This window comes from Periplaneta americana, chromosome 11 (assembly GCF_040183065.1).
Source record: "Periplaneta americana isolate PAMFEO1 chromosome 11, P.americana_PAMFEO1_priV1, whole genome shotgun sequence".
Classification (NCBI taxonomy): Eukaryota; Metazoa; Arthropoda; class Insecta; order Blattodea; family Blattidae; genus Periplaneta; species Periplaneta americana.
The window spans coordinates 11,518,844-11,542,333 of record NC_091127.1 but is presented as its reverse complement, the minus strand read 5'-3'; the positions used below and the strand labels follow the sequence as shown (position 1 = coordinate 11,542,333).

The 23,490-nt window shown below is 36.0% G+C and overlaps 1 protein-coding gene across 1 annotated transcript; it reads left to right on the top strand.

Moving 5' to 3' along the window:
• Window positions 1-3,174: 3,174 nt before the first annotated feature.
• On the top strand, window positions 3,175-19,162 carry LOC138708678 (uncharacterized). The gene is made up of 3 exons (XM_069838764.1): window positions 3,175-3,414; window positions 14,816-14,991; window positions 18,851-19,162. The coding sequence occupies exons 1-3, from the start codon at window positions 3,270-3,272 to the stop codon at window positions 19,160-19,162; spliced, it is 633 nt and encodes a 210-aa protein (XP_069694865.1). The 5' UTR covers window positions 3,175-3,269.
• Window positions 19,163-23,490: the final 4,328 nt, after the last annotated feature.

The following is a 23,490-nucleotide window of genomic DNA, read 5'->3' as shown; positions in this document are numbered from 1 at the left end:
TTGTGCCCCACTGACCTTCACAGAGCTTATCGCTCTGAGTGACATCATCTTTACAGTCCCCGTTCCTCCTTCACGTAGCTCCTAGGCGTGGGCAGGTTCTATATCAGTTTCATAAGCAATATCAGTGGTGGCATATTGGCATTATATAAACTGTGTGTTCGCGTTAGAAAACGATTATTTCATGAGAAATGGAAGGAAGAGTCTTTTTGCTGTTTTGAAGGGGAGAACATACGATGTATGTTATGCTCGAAAATCCTATTAGGCATTAATAAATTTAATATACAACGACATTACTCCTTATGTCATAAAGAACATGATGAATTAGAAGGTAAGACAAATTAAAAGTTATTTTTTCGTACTATTCCGAAGAAAATTTATGATCTTAACATTTGCATAGTATACTAAATACAGCATTATACCTTAAAAACACTGCATTAAAAGGTACGAGGAATTAAATGTTGTTTGTACGTATTATTTCCAAAAGAAATTTATAAAAAAAATATCAAATGTGAGTAGAAAACGAAATATGATTTTCTGAAATTATTTTAGGTCGAGAACGTGCAAATCTATTAAGTAATCTTGAGAAACGCCAGAATATTCAAGAAAATAAACGTAGACAACGTGATGGAATATTATTGGCTAGTTACACAATTTCTCGCCTGTGATTTAAATCAATTCAATGATGGAGAAATAGTAAAGAGGTTTATGATTAAAGCTGCGGAATTAATTTGCCAAATTGAATAAAAGTTTTCGGGTCTCTCACGTTAACCAAGCGCTTTCCTAATAATTCGTCACTGACCGCCTTAGCGATTACGATAAGGTGACGCAGGTCACAGCAGTTTATATTTCCCATCCTACTCTGCAGTCTCCTCTCCTAGTAAACAAGCTAAGGTGGGTGCTCCTGTTATGGCCATGTTCCTGATATGGCCACCTCCCTATTGTGAGTTAGTTAACCAAAAATTCCGCTAAATTGCAGCAACATCCAGTGAAAGGGCATCCTGGTATGTTACTTGACCGTTTTCCATCCAGTCAGGTTGAGCAATATGGCGTCAGATGCCTGTTTTGCGGTTTTCATGTGACCTCTTCTTATTTTTCTCTGGTAAGTCTCCTTAGTTTTATGCATGTTTTTCAAAGACTTGTTTCATGAAAACCATAGTACTCCATTCAGTTTTTAATGTTCTGTTGATTGTTGTTGTCGTTGATGGCGTATCTTTTACGAGTTGTTCATAATCAAATGATTTTCGTGAAAGCTTACCTGCTCCTGATATGGCCATATCAAATGCACCATGCCCATATCAAGTTCATTTCACTTTTATTTTTTTCACCTGACAAATTTACATGCCTTATAGCTGGGATTACGCAAAAATTTTGTATTTTGAGAAAAACAACTTAATTTTTTATGGAAAAACCTGTTTTGACTACACTTTTGAATTATAAAAATATTATTGAGTGTCATGTTTATTCATTTTATACCAAAATTATTTAATTTTAGCACAACTGCGCTATCAAACTTTAAACAATCACGATTTGTAGAACATGGAACAAGGGTGGCCACATCATGTGCACATGTTCCTGATATGGCCACTAGGTAGACTTTTGGAATTTGGGACTTTTTGGACAATTAAAGCTATTTTATGGGGAAAGGAAACTGTTTTAAGAAAGTCCATTAGACTGAGAACGAGGAAGAAAAAAGTGAATAATTTCGAGGGAAAAATTGTTCCGGGGCCGGGTATCGAACCCGGGACCTTTGGTTAAACGTACCAACGCTCTTCCACTGAGCTACCCGGGAACTCTACCCGACACCGATCCAATTTTTCCCTCTATATCCCCAGACCTCAAAGTGGGCTGACACCGTCAAGCAACCAACATTTGAGTGCACACTAACGCTGTGTGACTTTAAATTGTGGTTTTCTGTTACGTACAGTGACGTGTATTATGCAAATTAAGCTTTCAGAAATAACTCCCTGTAAAGTTAATTTGAATAATTTCGAGGGAAAAATTGTTCCGGGGCCGGGTATCGAACCCGGGACCTTTGGTTAAACGTACCAACGCTCTCCCACTGAGCTGCCCGAGAACTCTACCGAAGTCAAATTAACTTTACCGAAGTCAAATTAACTTTACAGGGAGTTATTCCCGAAAGCTTAATTTGCATAATACACGTCACTGTACGTAACAGAAAACCACAATTTAAAGTCACACAGAGTGCACTCAAATGTTGGTTGCTTGACGGTTGTCAGCCCACTTTGAGGTCTGTGGATATAGAGGGAAAAATTGGATCGGTGTCGGGTAGAGTTCCCGGGTAGCTCAGTGGGAGAGCGTTGGTACGTTTAACCAAAGGTCCCGGGTTCGATACCCGGCCTCGGAACAATTTTTCCCTCGAAATTATTCAAATTAACTTTACAGGGAGTTATTCCTGAAAGCTTAATTTGCAAGGAAAAAGTGGTTTACATTTTTTTTTCAAAATGGCGGCTAGAAAAATTCTCAAATCTTAGCATGGCCATATCAGGGACACCTACCTTATTTCAAATCGAGTGCCTCACGTAACCGAAAATTGTGCCCATGTATGCACTACACTATCTTGATTTTATCTCTGCAGACGTTAGTCACAGTAAGGACCCTGGTTCCACTATAATTTTTTTTTCTGTTAGAAATAAATATAAGAGGTAAATAAACTATAATAATTTAATGAACGTGGCCGCTGCAGTGATGTGTTACAGATGCAATTAATCCACACTCCAGAATTTACATTTCTTCAACAGCACACAGTATGTGTCATGAAAGCAAGACAAGTCGGTGAGAGACTGACGGTAATGTGGAATCGATAGAATTAAAATACAGAAAAAAATTAAATACATCCCTTAGTGATGATGTAATCATGTGTTTTAATGGACCTCGTGGCACGACCTCTCAGAGAGCACGTACGGTACCTTTGTGTGTTGTGTGCACGTGATCTAACGTACAGCGTTTCTCTCTTTACACAACACTGAAAGTCGTTTATCACATTTCGTACTCCTGTTTAATTTGTCCTTCGTTTGATCAGATAAACTGTTACTGCATTAACTACGCTCCCTGTCTCTTTCTTACACATCTGAGTCAGGCATGGAGTTCGATATTTACAGCATTTGTCAATAAAAGTTTGTGCCAGTATGAACTTTTCCATATATGAATTTTAGTTAGGAGTTATCTTCATTCTCCTTAATTGAAAGATTAATCTAGCTGTTAACGCAACAAACAAAACTGCCTGGTTCTAATTAGCTTCCGATGCCGCCATGAGGGTGTCACCTGCATTGTTCCTCCTCTTGCAGTGCTTTAACAACGACGTAGCGAGTTTAGACAATGCAATTGTGGCACAAGTGGTGGCTTCTGTAAGACGCATTTTCAACTCTCAATGCATTTTCCTTCTTTTCTCATCAGGTAAGTTCTTCGAATCTTGCAGTGTGTACAGCTACAGAATATCCATCAGTGTACCTTGAGTGGTATCGTTACCGGCTACTAATCCAAGGAGCTTGGGTTCGATTTCCGGTGGAGAACTATAATTTCTATTCCATAGAGAACAGGAATGTGTCCATGGCTTGCGTTTTTTGTTTGCCTTAACCTGTTACTTTATGTCTTACTGACAAAGACAATAGAAAAACCTGCTATTTGTGAATGTTTATGATTGATCAGTGGCGGAACTAAGGTGTAAATCAGGGCCGGGCATGAGAGCGGCTCCATTTAGTCGGCCAGAGCTGCTCTCGCTCCGCAAGGCACTTCAATTCCAAGCCAGAGCAGAACGCTCACGCAGTGGCGGACTCGCATTACAGCTACCTTCCCTGCATTAATGTAACAAGAGCCACGGTTGTTCTAGTCATTCAGTCTGTCAGTATATAATAGTTTATAAGGATATTACATCAATCCATTGTACAGTACAGAATTTATAACACTCTTATTAATTTAATGAAATAAACTTCGCTCTACGCACACACACAAATCATTAGGCTTATTTACATAACCCATACGCACATACTGCAATCTCAATTCTCCCCCCTCTTCGTAATTGAGCCATCATATAGCCAAATGGCTGGTCTCGAAATTGAGACAATTCAACAAGGCTCATGACAACAATCACCTCCTACATAATAGCCAAATTGGCTAGTCTCTTATATGAGACAACTCATTCTGCCCAAGGTATTCCGTGATTTTCCTCAGGCGTAAGACAAATGTCGGGATGAGCCCTATAAGAAATGGGCCACGGACCTATATGCCCTTCCCCATATATATTCCCCTTTATATAAACGACGTATGCCCTAGTTCAGAACATATAAATTGTCTATTAAATACACGAGGTCACTCAATTAGTCGCAATTTGAAACGACAGGGACCTCTCAAATTGCAGATTTAGATTTCACGGCGCTTCTTCCGACGGCCTTCACATGCTTTGTCATCGAACAACAGATGACAGCTTCTTGCCATCCTAACGGCAAACACCAGCCAGCTCTTCCTCTTCCCGTTCCGTGATCACTTGAAAAATCTCAGTCGCCCTCGCTTATGTGGTACCTAAGAGGTTACGTCCAATTTCGGCTTCCCCTTCAAAATTTTCTAGAGTTCCTTCAGTGGAGCAGCGTAACCCGGAGTGAGACTAGTGGCCAACAGGCTTGGAGCTCACATATTTAGTTTTGTACAGCCCCCAAACCCCTTGCAAGGACGCGTTTTGCGTACCTTTTAAATTTGTCCTCCAAATTCTCTTTCGATTTTTTTTTATACCACGGTTCTACGAGACAGGCGTATGGCTTCCACTTCCCCTACTTGCTGTGGACAGAGTTCATCTGCCAATATAATTAAACATCGCTTGCTGAATTCACCTTCGTTGAATGTTTTCAATTCCTTTGCAATTTCGTGGCAAATTTTGTAGCTAATTCTCATAGCCGATTCACTAAGTGCATTATTGTCATCCTGTTAATACATAATATAATATAATATAATATAATATAATATAATATAATATAATATAATATAATATAATATAATATAATATAATATAATATAATATAATATAATATAATATATGGTATGATATGATGTGATATATCCATACATTAATACAACTTAAAAAAATGTTTCTCAGGTACATTATATTAGAGTATCTATTCGATATTTATATTGCATTATGAGTTATTATAGTACATTTAGTAATATATAATTTTAAATTATACAAGTATTATGATATATCACAGTATACTATATTACAGTTCATGATATATAATATGATATATGATATATCATGAACTGTAATATATTATACTATGTATATCATAATACTTGTATAATTTAAAATTATATATTACTAAATGTAGAATAACTTATAATGCAATGTAAATATCAAATAGATACTCTAATATAATGTACCTGAGAAACATTTTCTTTAAGTTGTATTAATTTATAGCGGTCATTACCAACGTATTTGTCATATTCAGTAGCATGTTGTAAAGAAGTAAAGAATAATGTCGTTGGATATTGAACTTCTTAATCAGTTGGAGTGTTTTATGCCAAATTAAACACTTTGCTAATCCACTGCTCTCTACCAAAAAGAACTCCTCCTCCCATGATACATTAAAAGCATTGGGAGTAGCGGGAGCGGAAGCTCCGTCTTCGAAGTTCGCCATCATACTGCAGAGTCACCACTGCACCGACACTGAATGACGTACAGTATGCTTACGTCACAGCGCTCGCAAGATGCGCTCTTTAAAGCACACAGCGGTAATTTCTCAGAATCACGTAATGTGCCCAGTCCTGACCTAGACAATATCCATCACTATGCCTTGAGAGGCACAGTTACCGGCTACTAATCCAAGGAACATGGGTTCGATTTCCGATGGAGAACTATAATTTCTATTTCATAGAGCAGAGGTGACCAAAACTCGAGCTGCAGCTACACACAGTCTATGAAGTAAAGAGACGGAGGAAAGGTACTTGACATGAAAACTACAACCAGTGGTGGTTCCTGTACTGACATCTTGATCAATCCCGCGGATAAAAATCTCAAGCTTTGCTGTATCCATAATGTCACTGCTGTCATCAAGAGCCAGTGAATAATATAAGATTTTTCTTGCTTCTTTACTTAACCATCCTCTTGAATATAATCAGAAATTTTCTAAATTCTTCTCTCGATACTTGGTCGAGAAATTCGTAGTTTTTCAAAATTAAAAACTTCTTATGGACAAGTTATTTAAGCTATTTTAATCATTACTCTTTTGAGAAATTCTGTTCTATTAAAAGTCTTTAGAGCACGAGATATTTCAAACCCCATTAGGTAGCTGACTTCCTTACATTTATTTATCTCATCTTTCTCTTCCTGGCTATGATTTAAGACATGTCAATTCCAGGCGTTTGACAGTTCGTTGGCACATAATACTGAATCAGTTTTTCTGCAATATCATTATTAAATGAATAATTAATAAACAGTTACCCTCATCTAAAGATTAAGAAGATTAAAATTGAGATAAAACCTAATAATTTTATCCTTCTAGGGAGAAGATCTAAAAATATCAATAATCATGCACGTACAGAAAAATTATAGAAACACAAATAATAATAATAATAATAATAATAATAATAATAATAATAACAATAATACATTATTCAACGTGGCAATTAATGTTTCTATATATTCGTAATTGAACCGTTGAGCAAAGTAAAAGTATTACATTTTGTCCGACAGAACAAAAAAGTTCTCCTCATTCTTTACGTAACCACCTCTTACTGCTTGTAGAGACAGAGTTTGTAGAGCTACATGATACCGCCACTGCTTGCCTTCAGAATGTGAATGAAACACACAGCAATGTAAGTACAGGAAACTCCTCGTACCCGTTTCAATGTCTGTGATTACACGATGTAATCACGACACTCGCTTTGGTCATCGCTGCCATAGAGATTAGGAATATGTCTGTCTTGCGTGTTTTGTTTGGCTTAACCTGCGTCTTTATGTGTTACTAACAAAGACAATAGAAAAACCTGCTATTTGTGAATGTTTATGATTGGTCAGTGGCGAAGATAAGGTATAAAAATACCGGGTAGGCTGAAAAAGTCTGTTTACCTTGTGTCTTTTTATAGAGCAGAAGTTTTTCTGCTTTTCTATCAAAATTTTTCGTGACACAGGTCCTGGAACAGGCCTGCACAAGGTTTGCGCTCTCCGAGCCGGCTCACAGCTCATGAGCGGAATGCAGATATTAGCTGCGCTCTGTATAAGGGTGGACTAGAAGAAGGGGTGATCTCGTACAAAATATACACAAAAGCAAGTACTATTACGAGTCCTTATGAAATGAATTCCCGTTCAGTGTTTGCAAAACTATCTTGGACTATTATTAATTAATAAAGAAATATTTATTTTACAGAAGTAATAGAAATTCTATAGCTACTTAAATGTACAATATCATTTTGTTATATTTTTATTTATCAGTACATCAAAACGAGGTTTTATGCTGTTGGCAGCTGAAAGGAACGGTAGCCTACTGATCATAATGAAACATCAGTTACAGATGTTCGATGTCTGCCTTAATTAAAGTTGAGTATAGAAAACAGTTGCTCACAAATATAATTGTTGAGCCAAACATAGCAATCATTTTCACAGCCAGCCTGTGTAGTCGTGGATATTGCTAATGTTTAGTCTTGTAAAACTCAACCAGGCTAGTAGTATTATTCAAACGATCTTTAGCCCTTAGATCACATTGAAGATCAATAAGTTCGAGCTGTAAATCGTTAAATGTCTTTTATATTCCTCCATACTGTATTGTAGCAGTAGGTAAGCAACGTAAAACAGTTACTGAGAATAGGCCTAGACACTGCACTCCACTAGATAACTGAGTGGTCGTTTCCCTCTCCTCTACCTATGGCAAGTCTATGTCATTCTGACGTATCTTCCTCTCCGTTTCGGCAAGCGGTAAACACCGCTCTCCCGCTCCGAAGGAGCGCTCGCGCTCGTTGGGCGCTGTTTATGCAGGCCTGCCCTAGAAGAAGATGATGATCACCCATTTTAACCCCCAAACAGAATACAGGTATAACAATATAACTTATTTGTTTGAGAGCACTCTGTTAGCCAAGGATATTTCTCATACCATGAAAATTAAAAATTTATATTTTGTCTTCCTCCATCCGCTATTTTAATATGTAAATATGGTGTCGATCTCCTAGCTTTATAAGCTCATTTTGTTTCATACGTCCAACTTGAAAGCAATGAGCTCAATGTTCTCTCATTATGAATCATTTTACAGAAAATTAATATGTAATACACACACGTATGCACTTTTGATTAAACTCAACTCAACAACGCAGCGCATTCAGAGAACACCAAAATATCGCGGCGTAATATTGTGACGGAAGGCTAGTCTCGTTTAGCATGGAGATGTAGCAAATCAAAACCGCTTCCCCGGTCCCCCTACAAGCTTACGAATCAAGGTCGTAGTCATGCCTTTAGAGGATTTTTGTCACAAGCCTCGAACTGAACTCTCCATACTGGAATAAAAGCCAACAGCGAACTAAATATATGCGAGGATTGGAGTGTAACCAAATGTTACGATACATCGTTATTACGAACATACAGGCCTACTGTTACTAGGAATAATAACTAAACATGTTTTGGGTAGGCTAAGCCTATAAATCATCGTAAGAGCTTCGCCACTGTGATTGCTTAAGAAAGCTAACTTGAATGCTCACAAGAGAATTTTCCAAATTTATCAAATCGAAAATTTAATTGGAAAGCCGTACACGAGTAGAAAATATGAAGGGCTGATTAAGTACTAAATATTAGCTGCTAATAAATGCAAGAGTAAGAGATAGTTTATAAAAACAACATAAACTTGCATTTGAGTTATCGTTTGAAACCAAACAGTTTTTCAGTTAGTCAAATGCTAGTATTTATATAACTATATGTTACAAATGATATCATGACATAAATGAAAACAATTTTACAATTCTTACAAAATATTTTCGAAATGAGAATCACTCACATCCAAACAATGTGGATTAGTATTTCGGGGTTCCCACATTAAAGTAAATGTATTACGTAACATGCACGGTGTAAGACACAAATCATTGTTAGCTACACGCCTTAAGGGGTTAGGTACAGCTTACAGCAGTAAACGTTTTGGAAACTGTCAACATTTTTTTCCTCCGTTATGTATCTTGTACAAAAATGAAAATTGGTAAGTGTAAAACACTGTCCTTCTGCTATATGAAAAAAAAATATTTTTACGATTTAAAAAAAATTATTTATATGTATTATTTTTTTAAATTCCCTATTAGGCACCTAACGGAAGCACGTCACAAACGGTAGCCAATATTTCCAAAACGAGTGGTCATTGGCCACTCATACCAGGTATTACTTTAAACAGTACTTTTTGTACTTTCATCTCACACAATCTTATTTCATTCGGTGATATACAGAGCGTGTCCTCTCCTTGTTACTGTCACACACAACCTCCCAGAGTTTGTCGGTTTAATTACTTTTCACCCTGTAGAACAGCATGAAATTTTCTATGAAATAATAGTATTTCTCAGCAATATAACACTACTATAAACGAAAAAATGTGCGCCAAAACAGTGAACTCGGATTTTGCGCTGTTAGATCAGTCTTTCCCAGCTGACAAAATGATAATACAGACGTGGACAAATTATTAACAAAATTGACGATTTTTATGATAATTCTGTTTACAAAATTTGACTTTTCAATTTAGACTACAGTTGACAATTTTGCATATTTCCATCATTGCAGTAGACAGAAATATGCAAAAATGTCAACTGTAGTTTAAATTGAAGAGTCAAGTTTTGTAAAAATATATAATAAAAATCTTTAATTTAGCTAATAATTTATAAATTAGCAAAAATGTCAACTGCATTGAAGAGCCAAATTCTGTAAAAATATAAAATAAAAATCTTCAGTTTTGCTAATAATTTGGAAATATCCAAAATGTCAACTGTAGTCCAAATTGAAGAGTCGAATTTTGTAAAAATATACAATAAAAACCTTCAGTTTTGCTAATAATTTGTAAATATGCAAAAATATTAAATGTAGTCCAAATTGAAGAGTTAAATTTTGAAAAATATACAATACAAATCTTCAATTTGGCTAATTATTTGGAAATACACAAAAATGTCAACTGCAGTCTAAATTTAAGAATCATATTTTGTAAAAATATATAATAAAAATCTTCAATTTAGCTAATAATTTATAAATTAACAAAAATGTCAACTGCATTGAAGAGCCAAATTTTGTAAAAATATAAAATAAAAATCTTCTGTTTTGCTAATAATTTGGAAATATCCAAAATGTCAACTGTAGTCCAAATTGAAGAATCGAATTTTGTAAAAATATACAATAAAAACCTTTAGTTTTGCTAATAATTTGTAAATATGCAAAAATATTAAATGTAGTCCAAATTGAAGAGTTAAATTTTGAAAAATATACAATACAAATCTTCAATTTGGCTAATTATTTGGAAATACACAAAAATGTCAACTGCAGTCTAAATTTAAGAATCATATTTTGTAAAAATATGTAATAAAAATCTTCAATTTAGCTAATAATTTATAAATTAGCAAAAATTTCAACTGCATTGAAGAGCCAAATTTTGTAAAAATATAAAATAAAAATCTTCTGTTTTGCTAATAATTTGGAAATATCCAAAATGTCAACTGTAGTCCAAATTGAAGAATCGAATTTTGTAAAAATATACAATAAAAACCTTCAGTTTTGCTAATAATTTGTAAATATGCAAAAATATTAAATGTAGTCCAAATTGAAGAGTTAAATTTTGAAAAATATACAATACAAATCTTCAATTTGGCTAATTATTTAGAAGTACACAAAAATGTCAACTGTTGTCTAAATTTAAGAATCATATTTTGTAAAAATATATAATAAAAATCTTCAATTTTGCTAATAATTTGTCCACGTCTGTAGCTATGCTCGGTGTATTTTTTCGTGAATTCATTTTCTGAATTTATAAGACAGGTGATAATTTGATGATATCAGATCTCTGAGTATGCGGAATGCAGACATGTTAGTATTCGCCGCAGCCCTAAAAAAATACGTCAATGTTGTGAGTGTGCCAGACGTGGTTATGATAAACAGACACGTAACTGTGAAAGGAAAGCCATTAAGAATGGCCATTCGAAAGCTAGAACATGCACAGTACTGGAATACGTGGGAGTATTGGACGTTTGTGGAAAATTGTTTTCGAGGTTACTGACAGCCTCTGGTGACAAACAACGAATACTGAACAGATGGTTGTTGTTCCCCGCGAGATTGCACCTGTTCATTAATTAAAAAGATGATAATCACCCATATGTTTGTAAAATAATGATTCGAAAGAGCAGAATCCTGGTTCAACCTTGTGAGTAGGTTAAGGTTACCTAATTCCGTGACATATTTAATAAAGTCTATATTTATGCCAACATTGTAATACAATTTTCAAATAACACCTAAATGACGTTATTTGGACCTTTAGCTACAGTTTTTACAACATTCAGTGTCAACAGTTTCACAAGTTTGGTATATAATAGATGATTCTTCATTGTTATACAGTGGCTCCTAAATCCGTGACGGGGATCCAAATTCCGTGATAGTGGTTTCCTAATTCCGTGAGTGATATCCTAATTCCTTGATACTAAAATAATCCCCATTAACTGCTCAGAAAACAAACGTGTATTTGTAAAAAAAACTTTAAAGTAATGGTATATTATTTTAATATGGATTAAGCAAGAAATTACAACATAGAAGAAGGGCCTAAGTGACAAATTTCATATAATATACTTGTGTAATTACAGGAATACATATTACATATTAATATATTATAAACAAAATAAACTGAAACTTAAATTCAATACAAAATTACATTTGAATAAATTGAATTATAACACAATTATTTCTCATTATTTATATTCCTAACAACAGCAGTAATTAAGTTAAACATATGCCCTATTATTTTATTATAATTATAATTGATGTTTTCTATAACTTATTACTCTTATTATTTCCACGAACTATTTTCTTTCACATAGATTAATTTTCACAATTTAGCGTTGGCATCACTGGTCGAGTGAGCCAGGAAGGAGAAATATGGAAATAAATCCGAAAATGGGAAAGCTCCTGTAGCATTGTTATTGTCTCACAATGTTTAAATAATCATACACATTGATTCAGCTGACTATAATCTACAGTAATACATCATTTTAATAATGCTACATTAATTCTTACCTCAAATATAAAATGATTCTTCAGAAGCGGTCACAAGAGAAAGAAAAACTTACTGGTCAACCACCTTTCACTGGACAAAAGCTTTTGCAGTCGACTGCTTCTATTCAAAAGGCCGAGCAAATGCTGGGTAACTTTCGGTGCTGGACCCCGAACGCATTTCACCGGCATTATCACCTTCATATCATTCAGACGCTAAATAACCTAGATGTTGATACAGCGTCTTAAAATAACCCAATTAAAAAATAAATAAAATTCAAAAGGCAGGTAGTCAATAGAATTGAAAAGAAGACATCTCCGGGCATCTGTTAGGTATTTCAAAAACTTAAAAGTCAGGGACCACAACTCCATGGCAGTCAATTGAAATTTTATCACGGGATTAGAGGTCTCACGGAATTAGGCGCCTTTATCCTAAAACATGACGACGGTATCTATCCAGCGTAATACTGTAGATAGACATGTAGAAAATTTTACCTTTTTTATAAACGGTGGAAGTGAAATAACCCTGGAGATAGAAAGGGATGATAGGGTACACGTAAATGAATAGAAAACCTGTATTAAGTTTTGTGATTAAATGCACGGTTAATTAGAAAATTAAGTTTGAAGTTTCAGCAGTCTGGCAACATCGCAGCTAACACACTCTTCTCGCGATACAGATGTAAGAGGTCAACGAACTCGGTGTGTCTGCTAGGTGAGCTGTTCTCTGGCGCGGCGTTGCAACCAACTCGCATCGTACAGTGGCTTGAAATTAGAGGTTTTTAAAATTAGATTTGCATGAAAATCGTTCACACTATTTATTTATTTATGTATTTATTTATTTATTGATTTACTGATTTATTTATTGATTGATTTATCGATTTATTTATTTACTTATTTATTTATTTATTTATTTATTTATTTATTTATTTATTTATGTCTATAACAGGGCAAAGCCCCAATTACAATAGACAGTACAGATATTTGTTAAAAAAACATAGAATTGCATATAACATGAAAAAAGAGATAAAACAGATACAAATGCAAGATACAAGTGTAATTACAAATTAAAAATTAAAAAATGAAAAAAAAAAACAAATAGATACTACCGGTACCTAAATAATATACACAGATATAGAGATAATTGAAAAATACCAAATAAAAGTAAATTAAAAAGAGTTAAGTATAGATATCATAGCCAAAAATGTAAAATGTAGCTATAATTGACAAATTACAGAGTAAATATAACACTATGTTAATAAATTCAATATACAGAGTGCGGCATTTAACGTTTCCTATTTTCAAACCCCCATAACTTATTTAGTTTACAAGTAAATTACAAGAAATTAATCAGTTTAAACCATTATAATCTTGGAATTACAGTACATCGTATGTTTTGAAAATAATGTCTTTAAGATGTCCTCCATTGGCGTCAATGCATTGTTGCAATCTTCCCTGCACACCGGCCATTACTCGCCGCAATGTTTCAGGTGTAACATCAGCAATTTCTTCACGAATCGCGGTTTTAAGGTCCTCGATGTCATGAAGGATACGACCGTAGACCTTACTCTTAAGATACCCCCACAAAAAGAAGTCTGGTGCAGTGAGATCAGGAGAAACAGAGGGCCACTGAATGTCACCTAATCTGGAGATAAGTCGCCCAGGGAAAGCAGCACGAAGTGTGTTCATAGAAACACGTGCTGTATGGGATGTGGCTCCATCCTGTTGAAACCACAGGCGCTGAATGTTCCAGTTACGCCGCACGGAACGATACGGACTTCTCTGCAGAGCCGTTCTCACACGTTCGACATTATCAGGAGTCCGCGCCGTTTTCTGACGAACTCGAGCTTTGTTTTGAACCGATCCCGTTTCACGCCACTGACGCACCCACACACTGATTATTTTTCGTGATGGTGCAACTCCACGTTAATTATCACCAAAAATCCGCCTAAACTCGCGCTGGACAGCCACAATTGACTTGGTTGAAACAAACTGTTCAACACAGAAAATGCGCTGTTGCACCGGCCAACGTTCCATGGTTAACTAAAGGGTTTGCTACACCGAATCTCTGTGTTGGGATGTGGCTAACTAAATCCAAGGCTTTGCTACACCGAATCCCTGTGTTTGCAAACACGTTTTACCAACAATGTGAACAGAATCGCCAACTTAAAATGGGAAACGTTAAATGCCGCACCCTGTAGTATTATATACTAGGCCTAATAGGCTTAATTTATTTATTTAAGAAATTCACTACTACAGAACATGTGTTCCAATATGCCAGAGGGATAAATTATTCTTTATTAATTCTCCTGTCGATATGGACAAAAATCGCGATACTCCTCACTATAGTTACCCAATAAGAGATTGTTAAACATTTGAGAAAAAAAAACTATGAACTTACCACCAATATGATATTATAGTTTTTTGTTACATACAACATGAGCTATTCGTTCTAAAAATCTGCAAGACTATTTCACTTCCACCCTGTATAATGGACTTCCTATTGTGGAAAAATCAGTAAAAGTGAATTTTTCTAAAAAAAATATGCTTTTGGAATAATGCTCGTATACTGTTATAATAACAACAGATATTAATTATTCTTCATTATTGCAGATTTCAAAAACTTCATACTGGAAGATCTAGAGAAGCGACTAACAGATTTGCAGATGGAAGTATCGGCCATATCATTCGATATGTGGGCTACGTCATCTGAAAACACTAGCTGGAGACATAGACAGCCATTATGTGTTACGATCGTCAACAACCAGACGACATCAGGCCTCTTAAAGGTTGTATAATACAAAATTAGAAAAGGACTTAAAATATAATCCAGTAAAACCTGTTCGAGGCAATACTCGTATTTTATACGTATGATCCAAATTATTAGTACTTTAATAAATGTTATCGTAGTCCCTTGTAATAATGAAAGCAGTCTTTTTAGGTCCTTAAGCATTTCATAGCATTTTATTAGAAATACTATACTTTTTATTTCAATGTATGCGATTAATATATCGGACTTTCATTTCAAAACTTCCCAATCTAAATAACTATTTATTTTTAAGTGAAATTTAATTTAAAAAAAAAACACATAAATTTACATATTGAGAGGCAATTTTAAAGCCAGTGTAAATGTCATTTTAGGTTTCACCTTCTCACGTCCCACCCCATTGGAATTATGAAGGCAGATTTGTCTCCGTTATTGCTCTTGAATGAATAAACATAGAATAATGTTTAAACTTTAATTTCATTTAGAATAGTATCTTCTTCATTTTTCTCTAAAGAAAAGCTGTGAATGTAACAGTAATTAGTGTGTTAATGAGAAGGGCTAATATAATACACATTTTAGGGCCATTATGATGCGCTAGAGCGGCTAATATGATATTATGTTCACAATGGAAGAAATTGACCAAGATGATCAATTTTCTATCATAAAGAAATTTGAGGAGGTTGGTATCAAAGTTGGACAACTCCATTTTTTTTTTTTTTTACCAGGAGGGGCGAAAAACTAGATCCTTAGAAACAAATGTCACCGTTTTACGTGCATTTTCTTTAAACATTCTCATGGGTCACAGAAATATTTTTCTTTGACACACAAAATGGTATTTTGAATTATCTGGCACCGACCCAAACCCCTCGCTAATAGCCTACTTTCAATTTGTAACAAAGTTAAATGACCGGCGCACCTGACCATCCCAGATTCTCAGAAAGCAATAGGGCAAATGTATAGAATTGAGGCACTCCGAACTATTATGTTTTACAGACAAAGAGTTGGAATCCCTAGTTATACGTCTTAAGCCAGCTAAAGAAATGGAAGTATTTTCTATAGTTGTGAGCAAAACATAACGACGTCAGTTTCCGAGCCCTCCCTCTTTACCAGCATCGTGAACTATAGTGAGAACAAAAAGCGGCCCTCCAATCGGAGTAATGGGACAGGGACGTTAAGACATGTCCAAGTATATATGAAAAAATGAATTCAATAATTCACTCTGAGTCCACACCTGTGGAGTAACGGTTAGTCCGTCTAACCGCAAAACCAGGTGGCCCGGGTTCGATTCCCGGTCGGGGCAAGTTACCTGGTTGAGGTTTTTTCCGGGGTTTTCCCTCAACCCAATATGAGCAAATGCTGGGTAACTTTCGGTGTTGGATCCCGGACTCATTTCACCGGCATTATCACCATCATCTCATTCAGACGCTAAATAACCTTAGATGTTGATAAAGCGTCGTAAAATAACCTACTAAATAATAATAAATTCATTCTGAAAAAATAAAAAGAATTTAATAAAACAAAATAAAAACTCAGTAATTGCCTTGATATGTATAAAAATGTTACATTCTGTGCATAATATGTAAAATATGTAATATTACTAAGAGTATGCAAATGAAACTCAACTACAGGGACATCATTTTATTTTTACTAACATTTTTAATATTAACCTGGCTGTACCTTTAGAGAACCGGAAACACCGTTCGCTACCCCGTTCCAAGGCTACTGACGTAAAACACAAACAAATCACTTCACTAGGTATAGGAAGGAAGAAAAGTACTTCATCCATTTACGTAAACTAGGAAATATCGCGATTTTGATTTCGATAATTTCATTAGGTTTTTGTTTAATAAAAATACAGTACAGTATTAACAATGAGTGTTTTTACTCACGAACTGAGTTATCCATGCGAACGTATTCATTATGCAGTGTATATTACACTGTCTACAGCACATTAGCGTACAATTTAGAGACTGTAGTTAAATTGAAAAATAATCATAATATGGACATTTAAACACATATTTGAAAATGGTGGCCGTTCATTTCGATACAGGCTTCAGTTCTTTTGTGCATATTATCGCACTATAGACTATTGCATCTAATTCCAATTGCCAGTTTCGTCCTTCGTACTAGTAACTCATGTTGAAATAATTCTGTACCTACTCTATAAAAGAGTACCTTACGTACTGTGAATTCAATCTTCACTTCTGCCCGACCCTAAAATATAAAATTACTCAGACATGCTATCTACTGTCCGTCCAAGAGATTATACCGCAGGATTGTAGAAAGGGAGGAAATCACGTGACAGTTAATTACTTAACGACGCACTTTTATTTAAGTTATTTTAAACAGCTGTATAATATTACGTAAACGTCCAATTCCTAACAAAAATTAATGTTTCCAGAAAAGAGCTAAGACAGCCTAGATTTTACAGAGGGGCGAACAAAAGTAGTTGGGGGAAATCGGGATGCGACGTAGGCAAACGGACAGTACCTGTGCGAAAATATCATTCAATACTGAAAGCTCTTTCGCCACTGGAAAACGCGAACATATTTCTGGAACGTACTATACTCACTAACTCAGTGCGTTTACTATATGCGGCCTTGATTGTCTGGAGGACAGTTGGAACTTCATTAGTAGAAGGGATGGGAGTGAAGTACATTCAAAAACTCAGGTACAATAAAAACTGAAGTAAAAATAAAATGATATCCCTATATAACCCTATCAGAACCACAAATCGCAGACATTTGTCATTTTCAGTAGTCTACAAGTAAAGAAATGCAATACGTAATTACTAGACTTCGTTGAATTTCCAAACGCAGCATGCAATCAGGTTGCCGATGTATGTAGTATAGAAGAGGTGAGCGACCGCCCGGTCTCGTAGTATAAGCAGTTCATGTTAAGAGTTGTGACCGGTCCAAATAGAGTAGCTGCAGCTAATGTATACCTATGTAAGCACTTGTTTTTGCATTACTGTGGTTGGAATAGTCGAAGCTTAACATTTGTTCAGTGCAGACAAGAATTCAATCAAACATACTACAGTACAATGAGAGTGTTGCTGTTCCAAATAATTTCCCCTGGAATACCCTTACCCCCGCAGCCAGTCTTGACCCGTTGGTCAATCATTTTCTTCTGAACAGCTATTGGAAGATAATCTGTTCATTGATTCTAATTTTAAAATCGTGTCCAAAAGCATCATCCTGTTAGAATCGTCTAAACTACAACTCTCAGAAGTCCTTAATATAGTGGATAAAGTATCACAAACCGTTATCCAAAATAACAATTCTCTAATCTCAGAAAAAGTGAAATGTACGTTGAGAAACATTACTGCTAAATATTCTGGCTATTCATAACTTCGTATTATAAATTATATACTATCAGGTCACGACAAGACATCTGAAGTTGGTGTACTAAAAAGTAGTGACTTTCCGTTCTTCAAATATGTACGTATTACATCGTGTGATGTCGAACGTACATTTTCCCAAAATAAAAACTGTTTAAGTGACCATCGGAGGAGGTTACTTTGCAGTCGCTCAAAATGTACGTAACTCTTCACTGCAATGCATATATTCAAGGATGATGTATCTTACATTAAATTTTAAGAGTTAATATATCTCACTATAAAATAATTGTGTATTTACAAGTTTAGACATTTCCTACTTCAATGATCATTCATTATATTTCAGGATACAGGTTTTATTGTAATCGCAGTATACTGCTCAGTGTTTACATTAGAGACATACTGCATCTTTTGCACACCCCTTTCTCATACAGTCTATACCGCGTGCGCGGTAAACCTTGCGATTCTCGTGGCAATTCCACGAAGTCTAGTAATTACATAATAATCCGGTCTCTAGTGATCAAGTAAAGTTCTGAATTTGCAGGTGACGTCAGCCACAGATCTCGCCCGTGCCAAGTGGCTTGTCTTCCTGGAGGCCGGATTGCTCATGGAGCGTGTGTTGGAAGGCATCATCATCCCCTTCCACTGCGAATTCTTAGTGGTTCAGCCGGGTCCAGCCGCTTTCGTGTTGACAGAGGTGTACCACGTCTCTCCCTCACTCCCTCTGCAGACCTATAACTTCGGCACATGGACGGTCCGAGATGGCCTAACTTGGCCCACGAATGCCTTCTACCAGAGAAGAAATAACATGAAGGGTGCCGTCCTGCGCGTGGGTAACTATGAGGCGAGTGTATAAGAATAAGTTGCTTAGACATTTATTGGAAATAAATACTTCAATTGGCCACCGGCGTAGCTCAGTCGGCTAAGGCGCTTACCTGCCGATCCGGAGTTGCGCTCGCACGTGGGCTCGATCCCCGCTTGAGCTGATTACCTGGTTGAATTTTTTCCAGGGTGCCCAACCGTAAGGCGAATGCCAGGTAATCTTTGGCGAATTCTCAGCCTCATCTCGTCAAATACCATCTCACTATCACCCATCCCATCGACGCTGAATAACCTAGTAATTGATGCAGCGTCGTTAAATAACCAAATAAAAATACTTCAATTAAGTTAAAAAAATATGATCCATCCGAAATATATTTTTTTGGGCACACACCTGTGGAGTAACGGTCAGAGCGTCTGGCCATGAAACCAGGTGGCCCGGGTTCGAATCCCGGTCGGGACAGGTTACCTGGTTGAGGTTTTTTCCGGGGTTTTCCCTCAATCCAATACAAGCAAATGCTGGGTAACATTCGGTGCTGGACTCGGACTCATTTCACTGGCATTATCACCTTCATTTCATTCAGACGCTAAATAACCTAGATGTTGATACAGCGTCGTAAAATAATCTTTAAAATTTTTTTTTGTAATTAATTCACTCATTCATAGTTTTCTGTTCAAGGGCAGGTCTTTCACTGCAAACCCAGCATTCTCCAATCTTTCCTATTCTTTGCCTTCCTCTTAATCTCCGGATACGATCCATATATCTTAAAATCATAAAATAAAATAACATAAAATATCTTAATATTATAGATTTATTAATTTGTCATAGAGAATAATATCTGTAATATTGACAATTAATATTTGAGCAGAAAAACTCGCCCCGGCGCCGGGAATCGAACCCGGATCCTTGGTTCTACGTACCAAACGCTCTGACCACTGAGCCACGCCGAATTCAGAGCGCTTGGTACGTAGAACCAAGGATCCGGGTTCGATCCCCGGCGCCGGAGCGAATTTTTCTCCTCAAATATTAATAAAATATTTTATTTTTCCCGAACTTTTCTCCTGTTCACCATTCCTTCCAGTGCATCCTTCAGTAGGCAGTTTCTTCTGATTCAGTGACCCAACCAATTCCTTTTTCTCTTCCTAATCAGTTTCAGCATCATTCTTTCTTCATCCACTATTTCCGACACAGCTTCAATTCTTATTCTGTCTGTCCACTTCACACGTTCCATTCTTCTCCATATCTACATTTCAAATGCTTCTACTCGATTCTCTTCACTTTGTCGTAATGTCCATGTTTCTGTCCCATACAATGCCACATTCCATACAAAGCACTTCACTAGTCTCTTTCTTAGTTATTTTTCCAGAGGTCCGCAGAAGATGCTCCTCTTCCTACTAAAAGCTTTTTTTCCATTTACTATCATTCTTTTGGCTTCCTGGCAGCAGTTAATGTTACCGCTTATAAGTTTTCCCAAGTAATTGAAGTTCATCACTTGCTCTACTGCCTCATTTGTAAATATACATAATAAAGTGAAGAGTAGATTTAGATAAATTTAATATGAGATGAGTGAAAGTTAGAGTGTGAGACAAGCTGAACCTTTGCTTTCAAAACTGTTTATTAACCTTTTGGAAGACGTCTTCTGAAAGTCAAGAAGTCAATATGGAATGTAGACGAGACAAAGGCAATAAACCTACGACTCGTAGAAGATATTGACATCGACAAAAAAGACCGGAAATTATACTCAAACAGTTATATCAATTTAGTAGTGAGAACTGAAGCTGAACCCGCATAAAACTGAACCCACAATCATAGGTCAGAAATGGAAATAAGAAATTAGTAACGAAAACATGAAAAAAATAATATTCGTATATCTTGTTCAAATTTAACCATTCAAAAACACTTGGGGAAAGCTAATACGGATATCATCAAAATTCTGAATCTTATGTTTTGAACCGATATACCATATTGATGATATTACATGCACAAGGGTCAATCAATAAGTTCCCGAATTGTTATAAATGTAGGCAACACACAGGACATATGAAACGGAAAAGTTATCTAGAACCAGGGAAACGCCTGGAATCTATACTAAATGCATCACATAAGAGGAAGAGAAGAAGACTAGCCATAAGGCGTTTATGGAGATGATATAGAAAAAATCGCAATAGATCCTTGGCACGTTTGCACAGAATCACGTGATAGAAGCTCGGTTCTTAGACGCTGCTTGATAGACTGACTCAACAGGCATGGAAGCAATGATCTTCAGTGATATGTGCATTTTGACCACATTACACTCTCGTTCAAATCTTTATCCTGGCTGCAACTCAATAACCGTAGAACACTTCATTCGCTGTCTCTTCTGTTTCGAGTTCTCCACACTTCTATTCCAAATCATCTTCGTTCCCGGTTTAACTACTTATCCTCCAACCACAATCTAAACACCAGGTCACAGGAGAGCCAAATCCTAGCAGTTCCCGCCCATAGAACATCCCACTATTCATCCTCTTTTACTGTCTCAGTCCCCGTGAATGGAATTCTCTACCTCACAAAATTAGGGGCTGCCAGACAATAATCACTTTCAAGAAAATGGAGTCAAATTGAAGTTATAATTGTGATCGAGTTTAATAATTTAATTTAATTTAGGTATGACTATTATTATTATTATTATTATTATTATTATTATTATTATTATTATTATTACTATTATTATTACATAATTATTTTATTGGTGTTGTGAAGATAAAAAGAATTAAGCTTATCATTGTATTATATTAATTATGTATTATATTGCAACAGCTGGATATACTCGCTGGGATCATAAAAAAATGAGGACATAATGCAAGAACTTCAAATAGAACCCATTATGCAGTTCATCAGCAAATATCAACTTCAGTGGAAGGGTCATCTCGAACGAATGGAACGATGCAGAAATCCAAAAGCACTGTCTCATTACCATCCGCATGGCAAAAGATCTCTAGGTCGTCCGAAGAAGAGATGGACTGAAAATTCTAGCTTGAGACCGTAACAGGTCACTTGTTAGGAAGACAACGACGATGTATTATATTGTATTGTATTGCTTTGTATTTTATTGTATTAATTACGTTATATTCATAGCAATGTAGTAATTTTCTATCGTACTGGTTGAGTGGAAGAGAAGGCGGAATGGTCTTAACTCTGCCAGTTAAAATAAACCATTATTATTATTATTATTATTATTATTATTATTATTATTATTATTAAATGTTTAATGGTACATTAAATATAAGTGCATTTCATAAATAAATTGCTTCACCCTCGTATGGTCAAGAAGTGACCATGCTTATCGTTAGATATGAGTTCGTGATTTCAAATTCGGTATAGCGTTAAAGGTTTTTGGTGGAGACTTAGTGCTACTTTCTTCAGAAAATAAATACTGGGTGTTCAGTTCAAAATGTGTCATGGCTCGCTGTATGCCGTCATGTGGCTAGCTGATGAGCCTAGAGAATTCAATCTTCCTACACTTCCGCAGAGGCGTATTACCTAAGAGGCAGAAAAGCTGCCTAGCAAGTACGGCGTTCATTCTGAAGAGTACGCACCGATACGTACGGTAACGCCGGTAGTGGCAGGAATGTGAACTGTTTGGAAATACGTACTGTCGGATATGGGGAGAGGGTTAAGACGATTACTTACGTATTTGTTGACATTAACTTCGACGGTCAACACAGACACGGAGCATTTGATTTGTGTTGTGGAATGTTACCGTACGCAACCGATGATAACAAATACCCTGCGTACGACTTGCTGGCGCAAAACACAGTTCGAAAGAGGTTATGGTAGCACACAGACGGTACAGACCGTCATCTGTTGCTACGACGTTCAAGTTATATCGTACACGTTCTCAAGTTCAGATTGAAGAACGCCTTAAATAATAGGCAACTTCTCTAACATATAAGCTGAAACTCGCTTCAAATCGGTGACCCAACAACAGTGACGTCATGACACACATTGAAATGAACACCCAGTATATATTTGGATAGTTATATGTATTGGACTTGGCTCGCAAATGAGAACATCCCTGATTTGTAGATACGAGTACAAATTCACAGGCCATTTATAGTCCACATCAAAATCTGATTAATTTTTTATAGGCTATGTGACGACCTGTGCTGTCTCAGAGAAGAACTTGCATCACTCTGATCTCAGATGATGGATCTTCCGCGATGCGTTCGAATAGTTTTAGTCGAAATTTAATATGAAATTCTCAACACTACAAGACAGAAGACACGAAAAAGTCGAAACAAAACAGAATTACACGTACAAAATAACGAAATTCAATAAAGAGCTGTTTTATTCTTAAAATACGCAATACAAACTAACTCCGCTCT